Source organism: Oncorhynchus clarkii, chromosome 1 (genome assembly GCF_045791955.1).
Source record: "Oncorhynchus clarkii lewisi isolate Uvic-CL-2024 chromosome 1, UVic_Ocla_1.0, whole genome shotgun sequence".
NCBI classification, from domain to species: Eukaryota; Metazoa; Chordata; class Actinopteri; order Salmoniformes; family Salmonidae; genus Oncorhynchus; species Oncorhynchus clarkii.
The window spans coordinates 26,229,778-26,250,172 of NC_092147.1; the positions used below are offsets into that span (position 1 = coordinate 26,229,778).

General features: G+C 47.2%; 2 protein-coding genes across 3 annotated transcripts in view; one reads left to right on the plus strand and one right to left on the minus strand.

The window, feature by feature from the left end:
• Positions 1-1,076, plus strand: part of LOC139394209 (PSME3-interacting protein-like) — a 12,775-nt gene extending 11,699 nt beyond the window's left edge. Inside the window, exon 8 of one of the 2 annotated variants that reach the window (XM_071142269.1) lies at positions 23-1,076. In XM_071142269.1, coding sequence (XP_070998370.1) covers positions 23-27 — 5 coding nt within the window. In that variant the 3' untranslated portion in view covers positions 28-1,076. Of the gene's footprint in view, positions 1-6 lie in introns of both variants that reach the window. The other variant, XM_071142489.1, reaches the window with a different exon arrangement.
• The window catches only part of LOC139393964 (copine-2-like), a 42,354-nt gene continuing 22,957 nt past the window's right edge, over positions 999-20,395 (minus strand). The window contains exons 15-16 of the mRNA XM_071142115.1: positions 1,722-1,958; positions 999-1,262 (exon numbers count right to left, since the gene is read on the minus strand). Of these exons, the coding sequence (XP_070998216.1) occupies positions 1,155-1,262; positions 1,722-1,958 (345 nt within the window). The 3' untranslated portion in view covers positions 999-1,154. The remainder of the gene's footprint in view (positions 1,263-1,721; positions 1,959-20,395) is intronic.

Below are 20,395 nucleotides of genomic sequence, written 5' to 3' on the forward strand. Positions count from 1 at the left end.
ACACAGTTTAAATCCCTGGCAGCCTAACCTGACGACATCCCCCTGCGGCTGCAAGCTGTGCTATTGGCCAAGGGAACAGTGACTGACAGCTTGGGATCAAGGACAGGACTGCCACATCACATTCATACCAAACCTTAGAAAACATCAAGAAAGCAAGCCTGAGCTTTGTGGGCAGTCTCAGATGCAATGTATGTGGAAATATTTTTCCTTTTATTTTTGTTTATTTTTGATGCGTCAGTGCAAATAATTCTGGATTTGAATGGACTTCTCTCCATTGAAATGTGTGTTTGATCATTGGAAGGTCGAGGCTTGGGGAGAAGAAAGTAAAGCGTTTTCTTTGTGTATTTGGTGTGACGAGTTGAATAATGAATGAATGATAAATGGAATGAAATACAGTTTGAATAAAATGGAAGTGATTTCTGTTTCTACTCATTCACGTGCAGTCCTTAACCAATAAGAATAGAATGTAGGAATACGTTTCTACTCATTCACGTGCAGTCCTTAACTAATAAGAATAGAATGTAGGAATACATTTCTCAGGGTGCTCTTTGTAGGAAGCCTTGTTGGTATCGCATACACATCTTAAGAAAATCCTCTCAATTGGATAAAGTGAAAAGTTGATTTAACCAGGCATATCCAGGATACGGTTGTACGGATTGTTTCAAACTGTAACTTTTTAAAATGTTCAAGCAGAATTAATTAATTGTGTTGCCTCGACCTTATGTTTCAGTCAAGCACACAGCACAGTGACATTTCTGTATGTTTATTGACCTGAGTGGTAACGAATACATGGTGAACATTATAAAATCAATAATGTCTTCAAGGTACAGTACAAGTACAACAAATGACAATTCACTGCATAAAAGGTACAGAAAAACTTTTCATAAACATTTTCTTTTGAAAACAGAACATTGTATAAATTTACATTCAGGGTAGAGTATGCATTTCAAATGTTCTCTTCAGGGGACTGCAAAGTAGTATTCTTTGACACATACTGTATTTTTCTTCCACAAAGTCTTGCTTTCAGATAAGGTTAAAAAATCAGATGAATACATATTAAAAAACCTTTTCATGCACTTTTTCATTGTGTTTTTCTTGTAAACAGTGAATAGACATTTGCAACATGCATGATGATGAACCAAGGCCTTGGGATTTCACTCCGATGCTGTGTTGCTAGGCGACAGGTTCCTCTGTTTGAAGTACTGTGTGACCTGTTGCGGCAGCTCAGCCAATACTGATTTGGCTAAAGTTTCCTTTGGAGCCTGTGAGAACAAGACAGAAAAGTAAAAGTCACATTGAGATCTCTAAATATCAGTGTTTTTACAATAAGAATGCATTAGAATCAACTTTCATCCAGTTAATGGTTTAGAAGTAAGATATGGCTCTCCATACTCTGTGTATGGACATTTTTTCTCATTTTCAGCAGATGGACTGAAGCTAGGATGTGCTCTCTCCTACTGTTGAGGAAGTCACATGGCCTACAGATCACCCACTCCCAAGGCTGTTTACACTCACAAAGTCAATCCATATCAGGATGTGTCATCTCTAATATGTCCTGCAACAACAACCTGTTGTTATATCTGAGTATAGTGCAACAGGTTGACATCATAACGTTAAACAGTCAACCACAATGTGTTTTAGACTACAGGGGAACAAAAACAAGACTCATTTATACACCACTTTTGTTTCCCTTAAGTGTATTAAACATATGAGATTCTCACATTTCGGAAGTCCCTGAAGGGAACAAACTGCACGATGTCTCTGACTGCTTCCTCTCCTGTGTAGGAGCGTAACACGCTGCTGTCCCCATCCAGGAACTCCATGGCAGCAAAGTCTGCATTGCCCACTCCAATAATGATGATTGACATGGGGAGCTTGGCAGCCTGAACAATGGCGTGGCGGGTCTCATCCATGTCACTGATCACCCCATCTGTGATGATCAGCAGAGTGAAGTATTGCTGCAGGGGGAGAAAGAAAAAGAGAGAGAAGAAGAGAGAGAGTGGGAGGGGGGGGGGGGGGGGTGGAAGGGGAGAGAGGAATGGGGATTAAGCTTTGGGGATGATGTGAAGGAGACTTGAAGGGAATATAATCATGTTGGGACAGAGCAGAAAAGACTGGACAAATTGTTCAAACCGAAATTACGTTTAGCCACAATGTATTCAACTGTTCGGTTTAGACACATGGATTACTGTGTAGGTATGATGTCTACCACCACACCTCGGAGGTGTCACTGGAATCAATTCAAATGAATGCAACTAATGTCCAAGCTGTGTCCTCACTGTGAACTTGCACAGTGCTCAGTAGACACACATTTCTTTAATTGCTTTTTATGCACATTAACTCCAAACACCCTAGAACAGCACAGTCAGATTAGTGATGATTGCATTACATTGCAAAGATATTGTTGTACATGTGAAGATGAGAAGGAGAAAGAAGGATACTATTCCATTCCACTCCTGCAAAAGAGGAGGGTGGGGGAAGAAGGATTTATATAGTCACACAATCCCTGTCTCCTGTTCTTTCTGCTGCAGTTTGCTGATTGTCATATGTAGAATGGAGATTTACATTTGCTCAGTGTTGCATCATGATGAAATCTTCCTCCAGCTGTTAGGCTGGTTAGAGATCAGACAGCAGCATATTCACACTGAACGATCTCACACATGACCAGGAGAATTAACTGACTGGAGCCCAAGAAAGACCCAGTCCCATATGCACAAATGTCAAAGGCTGTACTGGTCTTAAGGAATCCACAGATTTCTTAATCATACTCTGGTACGCAGAACACAAGCAGTAAAATCATGTCTGTGTGTGATGGTCAATGGTGTGAGTCAGTGTAAAGCTATGGTCTGTTGAGCTTCATTCAGTCCTGTGGGTTTATTATGGCCAGGTTCAAACCATGAGGGTCGGAGAGAGCAGCACTTGTACAGGATGAGAGGGTCTCGAGCTGACTCTCTGAACACAGCCACTGACACACAGACCCTCAGCAGTTCCCACGTTCCATACTCACACAGAGAACTTGTATCTATGTAGAGTACTTCAAACATGCCTTGCATAACAAAGACTAAAATAAACACAATTTTACCCCCCCCCCCTCCCTAAATGGTGTCTCTCTCTTTCTTCCAACCCACTGCTTCTTTCTGTTCTCGAAAGGAAACATAGCAATCTGACACATCAAATACCCTCCCTTCCAGTCCTGGTAATCATCCAAATGGGAGGGCTAGACCTATGTTAATTAAATAACCTGTTTTTTTGTCCATCTCTGGCCATGCAAATTCATTTGTCAGTGTAACAGACCACACAAACATGTCCCTCTCTGTGAAAAAAGCTCTATTACCGCTTGGTAATAAGTGCTTTAAGTGTGGAATACAGACATTGAGACATAAAGTGTGGAATACACACATTCGTAGATCATGATTAACTCTCCTGGCCTTCTGGCATGGTTGATGTGATGCTGTGACGTCAAGCCCTGCGGGCCAATGTGTCACAGCTCCCCACCATCCTCACACTTATCAAGGGCACTGGGCAAAGAAGAGGGGGGCTGACTTATTTTCACATTGCAAACACACACACATAAAATACACACAGAAGCACACACACACTAAGTTCATACAGAAGCACATGCATGTGTGCTCACAAATGCAAATGCACACATTCACTCTCAATCGCACTAAACATGCACAAACAGGGTTGGGGAGGAACGGATTGCATGTAATCCATTACATGTGGAACACCTCCGGCGCCGACATAGATGGCCGCCTCGCTTCGCGTTCCTAGGAAACTATGCAGTATTTTGTTTTTTTTACAATGCTACCCCAGAAAATCTTAGGTTTTATTACATACAGTCGGGAGGAACTATTGGATATAAGAGCAACGTCAACTCACCAACATTACGACCAGGAATACGACTTTCCCGAAGCGGATCCTCTGTTTGGTCTACCACCCAGGACAATGGATCGGATCCCAGCTGCCGACCCAAAACAACGACGCTGTAGAAGGGGCAGACGGAGCGGTCTTCTGGTCAGGCTCCGTAGACGGGCACATCGCTCACCGCTCCCGGGCATACTACTCGCCAATGTCCAGTCTCTTGACAAGGTAGATGAAATCCGAGAAAGAGTTGCCTTCCAGAGAGACAGCCGAGATTGTAACGTTCTTTGTTTCACGGAAACATGGCTCACTCGAGACACGCTATCTGAGTCGGTACAGCCACCTGGTTTCTTCACGCATCGCGCCGACAGAAACAAGCATCTCTCTGGTAAGAAGAAGGGCGGTGGTGTATGCCTTATGATTAACGAGACGTGGTGTGATCATAACAACATACAGGAACTCAAGTCCTTTTGTTCACCTGACTTAGAATTCCTCACAATTAAATGCCGACCGCATTATCTACCAAGAGAATACTCTTCAATCATAATCACAGTCTTGTATATTCACCCCCAAGCAGACACATCGACGGACTTGAAAGAACGTAATTGGACTCTGTGTAAACTGGAAACCACATATCCTGGGGGTGCATTTATTGTAGCTGGGGATTTTAACAAGGCTAATCTGAAAACAAGGCTCCCCAAATTCTATCAGCATATTGATTGTGCTACCAGGGCTGGCAAAACCCTAGATCATTGTTATTCTAACTTCTGCGACGCATATAAGGCCCTCCCCCTCCATCCCTTCGGGAAAAGCTGACCACGACTCCATTTTGTTGCTTCCAGCCTATAGACAGAAACTAAAACAGGAAGCACCCGCGCTCAGGTCTGTTCAACGCTGGTCCGACCAATCGGATTCCATGCTTCAAGATTGCTTCGATCACGTGGACTGGGATATGTTCCGCATAACGTTGAACAATAACATTGGCGAATACGCTGATTTGGTGAGCGAGTTTACTAGCAAGTGCATATTAGCAAGTGCATCGGTGATGTTGTACCCACAGCGTCTATTAAAACATTCCCCAACCAGAAACCATTGATTGATGGCAGCATTCGCACAAAACTGAAAGCACAAACCACTTTTTTTAATCAGGACAAGGTGACCAGAAACATGACCGAATACAAACAGTGTAGCTATTCCCTCCACAAGGCAATCAAACAAGCTACGCGTCAGTATAGAGACAAAGTAGAGTCACTATTCAACGGCTCAGACATGAGAGGTATGTGGCAGGGTCTACAGTCAGTCACGGACTACAAAAGAAAATCTAGCCCCGTCGCGGACCACAATACCTTGCTCCCAGACAGACTAAACAACTTTTTTGCTCGCTTTGAGGACAATACAGTGCCACTGACACGGCCCGCTACCAAAACCTGCGGGCTATCCTTCATTGTAGCATATTAGAGTAAAAGATTTAAACGTGTTAACCCTCGCAAGGCTGCAGGCCCAGACGGAATCTCCGGCCGCGTCCTCAGAGCATGCACAGACCAGCTGACTGGTGTGTTTACAGACATATTCAATCAATCCTTATCCCAGTCAGCTGTTCCCACATGCTTCAAGAGGGCCACCATTGTTCCTGTTCCCAAGAAAGCTAAGGTAACTGAGCTAAATGACTACCGCCCTGTAGCACTCACTTCCGTCATCCTGAAGTGCTTTGAGAGACTAGTCAAGGACCATATCACCTCCACCCTACCTGACACCCTAGACCCACTCCAATTTGCTTACCGCCCCAATAGGTCCACAGATGACGCAATCGCCATCACACTGCATACTGCCCTAACCCATCTGGACAAGAGGAATACCTATGTAAGAATGCTGTTCATCGATTACAGCTCAGCATTTAACACCATAGTACCCTCCAAACTCGTCATTAACCTCGAGACGCTGGGTCTCGACCACGCCCTGTGCAACTGGGTCCTGTACTTCCTGACGGGCTGCCCCCAGGTGGTGTGGGTAGGTAACAACATCTCCACCCCGCTGATCCTCAACACTTTGTCCCCACAAGGGTGCGTTCTCAGCCCTCTCCTGTACTCCCTGTTCACCCACGGCTGCGTGGCAATGCACGCCTCCAACTCAATCACCAAGTTTGCAGACGACACTACAGTGGTAGGCTTGATTACCAACAACGACGAGACGGCCTACAGGGAGGAGGTGAGGGCCCTCGGAGTGTGGTGTCAGGAAAATAACCTTACACTCAATGTCAACAAAACAAAGGAGATGATCGTGGACTTCAGGAAACAGCAGAGGGAGCAGCCCCCTATCTACATTGATGTGACAGTAGTGGAGAGGGTGGAAAGTTTTAAGTTCCTCGGCGTACACCTCACGGACAAACTGAAATTGTCAACCCACACAGACAGCGTGGTGAAGAAGGCGCAGCAGCACCTCTTCAACCTCAGGAGGCTGAAGAAATTTGGCTTGTCACCAAAAACACAGATGCACAATCGAGAGAGCATCCTGTCGGGCTGTATCACCACCTGGTACAGCAGCTGCTCCGCCCATTACCGGAAGGCTCTCCAGAGGGTAGTGAGTTCTGCACAACGCATCACCGGGTGCAAACTACCTGCCCTCCAGGACACCTACACCACCCGATGTCACAGGAAGGCCAAAAAGATCATCAAGGACAACAACCACCCGAGCCACTGCCTGTTCACCCTGCTATCATCCAGAAGGCGAGGTCAGTACAGGTGCATCAAAGCTGGGACCGAGAGACTGAAAAACAGCTTCTATCTCAAGGCCATCAGACTGTTAAACACAGCCATCCCTAACATTGAGTGGCTGCTGCCGACATACTGACTCAACTCTAGCCACTTTAATAATGGAAAAATTGATGTAATCAATTTATCTCTAGCCACTTTATATAATGCTTATATACCCTACATTGCATAATCTCATATGTATATACTGTATGCTAAACCATCTACTGCATCTTGCCATCTTGATGTAATGTATCACTAGCCACTTTTAACAATGCCACTTTATATAATGTTTTCGTACCCTACATTACTCTTCTCATATGTATATACTGTACTCTATATTATCTACTGCATCTTGCCTTGCCATCACGCGTTCATATATTTTTATGTTCATATTCATATTCATTCCTTTACACTTGTGTGTATAAGGTAGTTGTGAAATTGTTAGGTTATATTACTTGTTAGATATTACTGCATGGTCGGAACTAGAAGCACAAGCATTTCGCTACACTCGCATTAACATCTGCTAACCATGTGGATGTGACAAATACATTTGATTTGATTTGATGTAATCCATTATCTTATAAACTAAAATATTGCAATCAGATTACAGATACTTTCGGAATACTTTTAAACTCAAGTCTGATATTTCTTAATATCTTTCTTTTAACATTTTGCATTATGTGTGTATTTATTTGTATTGCTAGGTAAAAATGCACTGTTGGAGCTAGAAACACAAGTATTTCACTGCACCTGCGATAACATCTGCAAATTTGTGTACACGACCAATAAACTTTCATTAGATTTTGGGCAGCCAGTGAAAAATGTGCTCTTGCAACAGCTGTGTGCTGATCCCAGCCAATGGAATAACAGTTTGAGGGAGTTCCTCCCTTGTAAACTCCTCTGTGGTATTGTGCTCCACACATACTGTCAAAAACAAGTTTAATTTAAGAAGACCCATGAGTAGAGCTTTTATTGCTCAATCTATTTCCTGCTGATTTAAAAAATAATTCAAAGGCCTAATGGAACCATCAGCGGTGGCCCACCCGTTAGGGCGTTAGGGGTGGTACCCCACCCGTTAGGGCGTTAGGGGTGGTACCCCACCCGTTAGGGCGTTAGGGGTGGTACCCCACCCGTTAGGGCGTTAGGGGTGGTACCCCACCCGTTAGGGCGTTAGGGGTGGTACCCCACCCGTTAGGGCGTTAGGGGTGGTACCCCACCCGTTAGGGCGTTAGGGGTGGTACCCCACCCGTTAGGGCGTTAGGGGTGGTACCCCACCCGTTAGGGCGTTAGGGGTGGTACCCCACCCGTTAGGGCGTTAGGGGTGGTACCCTACCCGTTAGGGCGTTAGGGGTGGTACCCCACCCGTTAGGGCGTTAGGGGTGGTACTCCACCCGTTAGGGCGTTAGGGGTGGTACCCTACCCGTTAGGGCGTTAGGGGTGGTACCCCACCCGTTAGGGCGTTAGGGGTGGTACCCCACCCGTTAGGGCGTTAGGGGTGGTACCCCACCCGTTAGGGCGTTAGGGGTGGTACCCCACCCGTTAGGGCGTTAGGGGTGGTACCCCACCCGTTAGGGCGTTAGGGGTGGTACCCCACCCGTTAGGGCGTTAGGGGTGGTACCCCACCCGTTAGGGCGTTAGGGGTGGTACCCCACCCGTTAGGGCGTTAGGGGTGGTACCCCACCCGTTAGGGCGTTAGGGGTGGTACCCCACCCGTTAGGGCGTTAGGGGTGGTACCCCACCCGTTAGGGCGTTAGGGGTGGTACCCCACCCGTTAGGGCGTTAGGGGTGGTACCCCACCCGTTAGGGCGTTAGGGGTGGTACCCCACCCGTTAGGGCGTTAGGGGTGGTACCCCACCCGTTAGGGCGTTAGGGGTGGTACCCCACCCGTTAGGGCGTTAGGGGTGGTACCCCACCCGTTAGGGCGTTAGGGGTGGTACCCCACCCGTTAGGGCGTTAGGGGTGGTACCCCACCCGTTAGGGCGTTAGGGGTGGTACCCCACCCGTTAGGGCGTTAGGGCGTTAGGGGTGGTACCCCACCCGTTAGGGCGTTAGGGGTGGTACCCCACCCGTTAGGGCGTTAGGGGTGGTACCCCACCCGTTAGGGCGTTAGGGGTGGTACCCCACCCGTTAGGGCGTTAGGGGTGGTACCCCTACCCGTTAGGGCGTTAGGGGTGGTACCCCACCCGTTAGGGCGTTAGGGGTGGTACCCCACCCGTTAGGGCGTTAGGGGTGGTACCCCACCCGTTAGGGCGTTAGGGGTGGTACCCCACCCGTTAGGGCGTTAGGGGTGGTACCCCACCCGTTAGGGCGTTAGGGGTGGTACCCCACCCGTTAGGGCGTTAGGGGTGGTACCCCACCCGTTAGGGCGTTAGGGGTGGTACCCCACCCGTTAGGGCGTTAGGGGTGGTACCCCACCCGTTAGGGCGTTAGGGGTGGTACCCCACCCGTTAGGGCGTTAGGGGTGGTACCCCACCCGTTAGGGCGTTAGGGGTGGTACCCCACCCGTTAGGGCGTTAGGGGTGGTACCCCACCCGTTAGGGCGTTAGGGGTGGTACCCCACCCGTTAGGGCGTTAGGGGTGGTACCCCACCCGTTAGGGCGTTAGGGGTGGTACCCCACCCGTTAGGGCGTTAGGGGTGGTACCCCACCCGTTAGGGCGTTAGGGGTGGTACCCCACCCGTTAGGGCGTTAGGGGTGGTACCCCACCCGTTAGGGCGTTAGGGGTGGTACCCCACCCGTTAGGGCGTTAGGGGTGGTACCCCACCCGTTAGGGCGTTAGGGGTGGTACCCCACCCGTTAGGGCGTTAGGGGTGGTACCCCACCCGTTAGGGCGTTAGTGGGTGGTACCCCACCCGTTAGGGCGTTAGGGGTGGTACCCCACCCGTTAGGGCGTTAGGGGTGGTACCCGTTAGGGCACCCGTTAGGGCGTTAGGGGTGGTACCCCACCCGTTAGGGCGTTAGGTTAGGGGTGGTACCCCACCCGTTAGGGCGTTAGGGGTGGTACCCCACCCGTTAGGGCGTTAGGGGTGGTACCCCACCCGTTAGGGCGTTAGGGGTGGTACCCCACCCGTTAGGGCGTTAGGGGTGGTACCCCACCCGTTAGGGCGTTAGGGGTGGTACCCCACCCGTTAGGGCGTTAGTGGTACCCCACCCGTTAGGGCGTTAGGGGTGGTACCCCACCCGTTAGGGCGTTAGGGGTGGTACCCCACCCGTTAGGGCGTTAGGGGTGGTACCCGTTAGGGCGTTAGGGGTGGTACCCCACCCGTTAGGGCGTTAGGGGTGGTACCCCACCCGTTAGGGCGTTAGGGGTGGTACCCCACCCGTTAGGGCGTTAGGGGTGGTACCCCACCCGTTAGGGCGTTAGGGGTGGTACCCCACCCGTTAGGGCGTTAGGGGTGGTACCCCACCCGTTAGGGCGTTAGGGGTGGTACCCCACCCGTTAGGGCGTTAGGGGTGGTACCCCACCCGTTAGGGCGTTAGGGGTGGTACCCCACCCGTTAGGGCGTTAGGGGTGGTACCCCACCCGTTAGGGCGTTAGGGGTGGTACCCCACCCGTTAGGGCGTTAGGTTAGGGCGTGGTACCCCACCCGTTAGGGCGTTAGGGGTGGTACCCCACCCGTTAGGGCGTTAGGGGTGGTACCCCACCCGTTAGGGCGTTAGGGGTGGTACCCCACCCGTTAGGGCGTTAGGGGTGGTACCCCACCCGTTAGGGCGTTAGGGGTGGTACCCCACCCGTTAGGGCGTTAGGGCGTTAGGGGTGGGGGTGGTACCCCACCCGTTAGGGCGTTAGGGGTGGTACCCCACCCGTTAGGGCGTTAGGGGTGGTACCCCACCCGTTAGGGCGTTAGGGGTGGTACCCCACCCGTTAGGGCGTTAGGGGTGGTACCCCACCCGTTAGGGCGTTAGGAGTGGTACCCCACCCGTTAGGGCGTTAGGGGTGGTACCCCACCCGTTAGGGCGTTAGGGGTGGTACCCCACCCGTTAGGGCGTTAGGGGTGGTACCCCACCCGTTAGGGCGTTAGGGGTGGTACCCCACCCGTTAGGGCGTTAGGAGTGGTACCCCACCCGTTAGGGCGTTAGGGGTGGTACCCCACCCGTTAGGGCGTTAGGGGTGGTACCCCACCCGTTAGGGCGTTAGGGGTGGTACCCCACCCGTTAGGGCGTTAGGGGTGGTACCCCACCCGTTAGGGCGTTAGGGGTGGTACCCCACCCGTTAGGGCGTTAGGGGTGGTACCCCACCCGTTAGGGCGTTAGGGGTGGTACCCCACCCGTTAGGGCGTTAGGGGTGGTACCCCACCCGTTAGGGCGTTAGGGGTGGTACCCCACCCGTTAGGGCGTTAGGGGTGGTACCCCACCCGTTAGGGCGTTAGGGGTGGTACCCCACCCGTTAGGGCGTTAGGGGTGGTACCCCACCCGTTAGGGCGTTAGGGGTGGTACCCCACCCGTTAGGGCGTTAGGGGTGGTACCCCACCCGTTAGGGCGTTAGGGGTGGTACCCCACCCGTTAGGGCGTTAGGGGTGGTACCCCACCCGTTAGGGCGTTAGGGGTGGTACCCCACCCGTTAGGGCGTTAGGGGTGGTACCCCACCCGTTAGGGCGTTAGGGGTGGTACCCCACCCGTTAGGGCGTTAGGGGTGGTACCCCACCCGTTAGGGCGTTAGGGGTGGTACCCCACCCGTTAGGGCGTTAGGGGTGGTACCCCACCCGTTAGGGCGTTAGGGGTGGTACCCCACCCGTTAGGGCGTTAGGAGTGGTACCCCACCCGTTAGGGCGTTAGGGGTGGCACCCCACCCGTTAGGGCGTTAGGGGTGGTACCCCACCCGTTAGGGCGTTAGGGGTGGTACCCCACCCGTTAGGGCGTTAGGAGTGGTACCCTACCCGTTAGGGCGTTAGGGGTGGTACCCCACCCGTTAGGGCGTTAGGAGTGGTACCCCACCCGTTAGGGCGTTAGGAGTGGTACCCCACCCGTTAGGGCGTTAGGGGTGGTACCCCACCCGTTAGGGCGTTAGGGGTGGTACCCCACCCGTTAGGGCGTTAGGAGTGGTACCCTACCCGTTAGGGCGTTAGGAGTGGTACCCCACCCGTTAGGGCGTTAGGAGTGGTACCCTACCCGTTAGGGCGTTAGGGGTGGTACCCCACCCGTTAGGGCGTTAGGGGTGGTACCCCACCCGTTAGGGCGTTAGGGGTGGTACCCCACCCGTTAGGGCGTTAGGAGTGGTATCCTACCCGTTAGGGCGTTAGGAGTGGTACCCTACCCGTTAGGGCGTTAGGAGTGGTACCCCACCCGTTAGGGCGTTAGGGGTGGTACCCCACCCGTTAGGGCGTTAGGGGTGGTACCCCACTTGTGATTGTTCCCAATTTTTGGTATTTTTTGTATTTAAAAAAATCAAAATATGTATAGATTATATAATTCATGGATTATGTTTTAAATGCTCATAAAAGTGCAGTAAAAGTGTACATTTTCCTGTAAAAAAAATATATTGTTCAAAACAAGCCGTTCAGTTACTTAATACTCTGTCCCTCAGTCACTGGCAGCTCCATGGACGAATAGGCAATGCAAACATTGCTTGGATTGCTATACAAAGTAAATGGACAGTCCTGGGGCGCTCAAATGTGCATTCAGTCAGAACTTCTGGGTATTCTTTAGTCCCCTCCTCCAAATGAGTCTCTCCTGCCCAGTGGTGACCTGTCATTCAGGTTTCGAGCCCTACCTGTTTAGCATTTATTTATTTTTTAATAATTGGCCTATTTTGCATTTTATTTTGGTATTCATTTGTGTTACATACCAGTTTTCAAACAATGTAAAACTATTTTTATCATCCTTGAGTTAATAAAGCTGCATACATGGTCTCTTGAGTAAAATGCAGCTGTTTCAGCCTAGAACAGTGCTTTCAGTAGTGGAGGGGCACCCAGCAAAAGCACAGCGCTTAGACGTTGGTAATTTTCTCTAGTTGCGCCGTGATTGTCTCAGTGTTCTGTCACTCATGGGGACACTACGTCGCCACAGACTCTTCAAGTAGAGCTAGGCAGTTCAAGCCCCCTTGGGTGCAGCCACAGATTTACATTAGAAGCGCCCATCCAAGAAGGCTCAAGGTCATTGGCCACAGATAAAATGACATCAAATCATTCTATATCTACCATAGATTTGATTGGACTGATAATGTCAACATCATTCTTTCAAAATCTTAGCTAGCTAGCTAGACAAGCAGTCATCACCATGAATCATGTTGACAATCTACTGGCAAATCCTTTTCAGTCCTTGTCATATGAAGAGAAACTATAGATAAAACGTATCGGTGCTCATTGGCTATTGGACATAAACATTATACAACAAGTCGGGAATCCAAGTCTGGGTTTAAGGATTTAAAACGTCTCTGTGAAAGGGTCACTTTTCCAAGCTTAAATGGATAAACATCCTCACGCAACACCATGGGCCAGAAAAGGTTGAATACAGTGGCTATGCTGTTAATCCAGCATGACTCATGCTGAGTTCAAAACAACTGGAAACTCGGAAATTAGACATTTCCGACTTCAGTGCGTTCAAGACAACTGGGAAAATACGTTTTGAACGGTCATCTAACTCGGAATTCCAAGTCAGGAACTCGGGTCTCTTCTAGAGCTCCGACTTTCCGACCTGAGGATCCCTGACATCATGATTCAACCTGTTCCCAGTTGTCTTGAAATCACCATAAATCCAGAGAATGCCAGATTTTGATGACAAAGTTTGATGTCAAAGTTTGCCCACAAGAAGGACCACTGCACCACCTTTCTGTTCGAGTGAGCGAAGCACAACAACGAGGAGTCTAAAAATACACTACACTACATGACCAAAAGTATGTGGACACCTGCTCGTTGAACATCTCATTCCAAAATCATGGGATTAAATATGGAGTTGGTCCTCTCTTTGCTGCTATAACAGCATTCACTCTTCTGGGAAGGCTATCCACTAGATGTTGGACCATTTCTGTGGGGACTTGCTTCCATTCAGCCACAAGAGCACTAGTGAGGTTGGGCACTGATGTTGGGCGATTAGGCACACTGATCTCGACAAACCATTTCTGTATGGACCTCGCTTTGTGCACAGGGGTATTGTCATGCTGAAACAGGAAAGGGCATTCCCCAAACTATTTTCCCAAAGTTGGAAGCACAGAATAGTCTAGAATGTCATTGCATGCTGTAGTGTTAATGTTTCCCTTCACTGGAACTAAGGGGCCTAGCCCAAACGATGAAAAACAGCCCCAGACCATTATTCCAGACCATGCATTGGGGCAGGTAGTGTTCTCCTGTCATCCGTCAAACCCAGATTTGTCTGTAGGACTGCCAGATGGTGAAGCGTGATTTATCCCTCCAGATAACGCGTTTCCACTGCTCCAGAGTCCAATGATGGTGAGCTTTACACCACTCCAGCTGATGCTTGGTGTTGTACATGGTGATCTTAGGCTTGTGTGTGGCTGCTTGGCCATGGAAACCAATTTCATGAAGCTCCTCACAAACAGTTGTGCTGACGTTGCAGTTTGGAACTCGGTAGTGAGTGTTGCAACCAAGGATAGACAATTTTTACGCACTAGGCGCTTCAGCACTCAGTGGTCCAGTTCTGTGAGCTTGAGTGGCTTACCACTTCGCGGCTGAGTCGTTGTTGCTCTCACACGTTTCCAATTCACAATAACAGCACCTACAGTTGACTAGGGCAGCTCTAGCAGGGCAGAAATTTGACGAACTGACTTATTGGAGCTGTAAGTAGCCCATGTGACTCATTTGGTCTCTCTCCCCATCAGAACATGTAGCCTATAGCCAGTTTTAGAGAAATATAATCATAGAATATTGTAAAAGTTTTCATTGTCTGCTTATACGGCCCCGTTATTTATCCTACGTTTCTGACTTGGTGTACAGTCATGGCCAAAAGTTTTGAGAATGACACAAATTTTCACAAAGTCTGCTGCCTTAGTTTGTATGATGACAATTTGCATATACTCCAGAATGTTATGAAGAGTGATCAGATGAATTGCAATTAATTGCAAAGTCCCTCTTTGCCATGCAAATGAACTGAATCCCCCAAAAACATTTCCACTGCATTTCAGCCCTGCCACAAAGGAACCGCTGACATCATGTCAGTGATTCTCTCGTAAACACAGGTGTGAGTTTTGTCGAGGACAAGGCTGGAGATCACTCTGTCATGCTGATTGAGTTTGAATAACAGACTGGAAGCTTCAAAAAGAGGGTGGTGCTTGGAATCATTGTTCTTCCTCTGTCAACCATGGTTACCTGCAAGGAAACACGTGCGGTCTTCATTGCTTTGCACAAAAAGGGCTTCACAGGCAAGGATATTGCTGCCAGTAAGATTGCACCTAAATCAACCATTTATCGTATCATCAAGAACCTCAAGGAGAGCGGTTCAATTGTTGTGAAGAAGGCTTCAGGGTACCCAAGAAAGTCCAGCAAGCGCTAGGACCGTCTCCTAAAGTTGATTCAGCTGCGGGATCGGGGCACCACCAGTACAGAGCTTGCTCAGGAATGGTCGCAGTCAGGTGTGAGTGCATCTGCACGCACAGTGAGGCAAAGACTTTGAGGATGGCCTGGTGTCAAGAAGGGCAGCAAAGAAGCCACTTCTCTCCAGGAAAAACATCAGGGACAGACTGATATTCTGCAAAAGGTACAGGGATTGGATTGCTGAGGACTGGGGTAAAGTAATTTTCTCTGATGAATCCCCTTTCCGATTGTTTGGGGCATCCGGAAAAAAGCTTGTCCGGAGAAGACAAGGTGAGCGCTACCATCAGTCCTGTGTCATGCCAACAGTAAAGCATCCTGAGGCCATTCATGTGTGGGGTTGCTTCTCAGCCAAGGGAGTGGGCTCACTCACAATTTTGCCTAAGAACACAGCCATGAATAAAGAATGGTACCAACACATCCTCAGAGAGCAACTTCTCCCAACCATCCAGGAACAGTTTGATGACAAACAATTCCTTTTCCAGCATGATAGAGCACCTTGCCATAAGGCAAAAGTGATAACTAAGTGGAACAAAACATAGATATTTTGGGTCCATGGCCAGGAAACTCCCCAGACCTTAATCCCATTGAGAACTTGTGGTCAATCCTCAGGAGGCGGGTGGACAAATATAAACCCACAAATTCTAACAAACTCCAAGCATTGATTATGTAAGAATGGGCTGCCATCAGTCAGGATGTGGCCCATAAGTTAATTGACAGCATGCCAGGGCGGATTCCAGAGGTCTTGAAAAAGAAGGGTCAACACTGCAAATATTGACTCTGCATCTTCATGTAATTGTCAATAGAAGCCTTTGACATTTATGAAATGCTTGTAATTATACTTCAGTATTCCATAGTAACATCTGGCAAAAATATCTAAAGACACTGAAGCAGCAAACTTTGTGGAAATTAATATTTGTGTCATTCTCAAAAGCTTTGGCCATAACTGTACAGGGAGAATACTGTAACAACGGCCCATGTTCTGTATTATGTCGCTGTCCATTTCAAAAGTGCTGAACAAAAGCTTGTTAGTTCATGTCTTAATTCAAAATTACGGCTTGCCTCTTATCCACTCACCATTCCATTATACTATAGTTTGTACATCTCAATTGTTATATTGCTTATATAGGTATATCTCATTAGTAACTTATTAATAATTTTAGACAATGTTGGAATGATGCATTTCTTTGTTTTGCTTACTTTGTGTATTATAATTAGCTCATTGCTTTTCTCCACAACAAGGGGACACTATAATGTTGTTGGGTCCGTAACCATGTTTCCCAGTGAAAGTCCAGTTATTGACCCATAGAATTCCAGATTATATTGCGAGGGTTGTTTTGTCTTTTAGACCACATAGGCCTAATAAAATACTCCAAATGGTAAGCTAACCACTCTCTCTCTCTCTCTCTCTCTCAACATCTGCTGAATTGATCTAAACTAACACCTATTTAAATTCTGTCTGTGTCCATTTTGAAAATGCTGAAAGAAGGCCTACCTTATTGCAGCTCGTTTGCTTGCACTTGCTTATACTTACAGCTAAGTGTTAATGATATAAGAATAAACATTATGAATTTACTGAACATAAATGTAAAAAGGTTTGTGTACGATTCAAAAGTCTAAACTCATGTTCGGCATTAGTTATTGTTTAAGGAGTGTGAGGTTTTAACAAGTTACACCAATTCAAGGAGTCAGTAGAAACCACATTTATTTAAGCAAGTCAGCCATGTCAACTATGGTTTTTAGAGAGGCAGTAAATGAGGCTGAATTAACTTTTTTGCTGCAAATGAGGCTCCGTTGATAACCAGGTGTAGTAGTGATAAGGATTTTCTCCATGGTGCTGAAGGAAAGCTCTGCTGTCAGAACAGCTTTATGTAGACCCTAACAGTTTGTGGGCACCGTTTGTCACTGTTATAGTGCAATTAATGTATTGTTTAGTGTTGTGTAGTGTAGTGGCTTTGCTGGCATGCATCTAAAAAAATTGGTTGAGGTTCCCCCCCAAGATTTACATGCTAAAATCCCCACTGCTGGCGCCAGACAGCTTACCTCATGTGAGACTAAATCTGCTCTATCAGGTACCGATGGCGCTAAAGCAAGAAGCTAATTGTAATTAACATGTAAATAAATAATCATAACAGTCATGGGAGCCTGGGACCTGATAAACCGGACAACTACACCCAACAACAGTCGAAGGACAGAGGGATTCACTAGCTGGAACCGTCTCAATGCAGATCTGGTAGGACAAAAATGGCCAATTGTTTCCCCCCATGTTGTTCATCAGGATCTATCTAGGTGATGAGGCAATGTGGTGTGGACTAAAACACCATAAAACCAGGTGTATCACAAAGCATGATCAAATGAATTGAGAAACATTGAAAAATAGTTTGGCACATTTTCTGGGTCAAATTAACTATGATCTAAATTTGAGAAGCAGCTAACTAGCTAGTTAGCTCCCAGCTCCAATCTCAAGTTTTTCTAAACTAATATCTGACTAACTTAAATATGAAGTTATTTCAGAATGAATGTTAAAGCTGCAATAGATACATTTTTTGGTGACTGACCAAATTCACATAGAAATGTGAGTTATCTATCATTCTCATTGAAAGCAAGTCTAAGAAGCGGCAGATCTATTCTATGTGCGCTATTTCTATTCTTCCCGTTCTTAAGGTTAGTTTTTGCGTCTTTTACTTTTAGTACTTAAGTAAAAATACTTTAAAGTACTAGTTTTTGGAGGTATCTGTACTTTATTTTACTATTTATATTTTTGACCACTTTTACTTTTACTTCATCACATTCCTAAAGAAAATATTGTACTTTTTAGTTCATACATTTTTCAAGACAACCAAAAGTACTCTGACTTTTAATACTTAAGTATATTTGAGCAATTACATTTACATTTGATACTTAAGTATATTTAAAAACAAATACTTTTAGACTTTTACTCAAGTAGTATTTTACTGGCTGACGATTAAGGTATGACAAGTATGACAATTGGGTACTTTTTCCACCACTGTGCAAATAGCACTTATCGGTAGTGCTCAAAGTACTAAATAATGTGTCCCTGAACAAAGGGGCGGTCAAAATCAAAAGTAACAGTCAGTATCTGGTGTGGCCACCAGCTGCATTAAGTACTGTATTGCATCTCCTCCTCATGGACTGCACCAGATTTGCCAGTTCTTGCTGTGAGATGTTACCACACTCTTCCACCAAGGCACCTGCAAGTTTCCGGACATTTCTGGGGGGAATGGCCCAAGCCCTCAACCTCCGATCTAACAGGTCCCAGACGTGCTCAATAGGATTGAGATCCAGGCTCTTTGCTGGATATGGCAGAACACTGACATTCCTGTCTTGCAGGAAATCACGCATAGAATGAGCAGTATGGCTGGTGTCATTGTCATGTTGGAGGGTCATGTCAGGACGAGCTTGCAGGAAGGGTACCACATGAGGGAGGAGGATGTCTTCCCTGTAACGCACAGCGTTGAGATTGCCTGCAATGACAACAAGCTCAGTCTGACGATGCTGTGACACACTACCGCAGACCATGACGGACCCTCCACCTCCAAATCGATCCCGCTCCAGAGTACAGGTCTCGGTATAACACTCATTCCTTCGATGATAAACAAGAATCCGACCATCACCCCTGGTGAGACAAAACCGCGACTCGTCAGTGAAGAGCACTTTTTGCCAGTCCTGTCCAAGCCCTCAGTTCAGCCTCTCTCAGCCTATTGCGGACAGTCTGATCACTGATGGATGGATTGTTGTAACTCTGGCAGTTGTTATTGTCATCCTGTAGCTGTCCCGCAGGTGTGATGTTTGGATGTACCGATCATGTGCAGGTGTTGTTACACGTGGTCTGCCACTGCGAGGATGATCAGCTGTCTATCCTGTCTCCCTGTAGTGCTGTCTTAGGCGTCTCACAGTACGGACATTGCAATTTATTGCCCTGGCCACATCTGCAGTCCTCATGCCTCCTTGCAGCATGCCTAAGGCACGTTCACGCAGATGCGCAGGGACCCTGGGCATCTTTCTTTTTGGTGTTTTTCAGAGTCAGTAGAAAGGCCTCTTTAGTGTCCTAAGTTTTCATAACTGTGACCTTAGTTGCCTACCGTCTGTAAGTGTCACGACTGGCTGAAGGACTGGACCAAGGTGCAGCATGGTAAGCGTACATTTTATTTTTATTAAAAATGACGCCGACAAAACAAAGAACAAAACCAAACCATGAAGCTTTGGGCTATGTGCCCTGAACAAAGTCAAACCGTGAAGCTTTGGGCTATGTGCCCTGAACAAAGTCAAACCGTGAAGCTTTGGGCTATGTGCCCTGAACAAAGTCAAACCGTGAAGCTTTGGGCTATGCGCCCTGAACAAAGTCAAAGTTAACTTCCCACAAAATAGGTGGGGGAAAAGGGTACCAAAGTATGGTTCTCAATCAGAGACAACGATAGACAGCTGTCCCTAATTGAGAACCATACCAGGCCAAGACATAGAAATACAAAACATAGAAAAAAGGACGTAGAATGCCCACCCTAGTCACACCCTGGCCTAACCAAAATAGAGAATAAAAAGCCTTTCTATGGCCAGGGCGTGACAGTAAGCTGTTAGTGTCTTAACAACCGATCCACAGGTGCATGTTCATTAATTGTTAATGGTTCATTGAACAAGCATGGGAAACAGTGTTAAAACCCTTTACAATGAAGATCTGTGAAGTTATTTGGATTTTTACGAATTATCTTTGAAAGACAGGGTCCTGAAAAAGGGACGTTTATTTCCAAGTCCTATTCTTGAAGATCAAGGAGTATTTAATTCATTGGAATGACTGGAAATCTGACATACTTTGGTTTTTAATGTAAATATATAGCCTAATCATTTTATTATGTTTTTATTATGTCTTTATTATGAAGTAGGAAGCAATGTGTTAGAAGCCTACATAATCCCTAAAGTAAAATGCTACATTTGTTTACGGCCAGCTACAGTGAGCTCCAAAAGTATTTTGACAGTGACATATTTTGTTGTTGTTTTAGCTCTGTACTGTCAGCTTTAATTTGAGGGTATTTTCATCCATATCGGGTGAACCATTTAGAAATTACTGCACGTTTTGTACAATACAAAAGTATTGGGACAAATTCACTTATGTGTATTAAAGTAAAGGTTAAGTATTTGGTCCCATATTCATAGCACGCAATGACTACATTAAGACAGTACAAACTTGTTGGGTGCACTTTCTGTTTGTTTTGGTTGTGTTTATAATTTATCAGCCCAATAGAAATGAATGGTGTCATTTTGGAGTAACTTTTATTGTAAATAA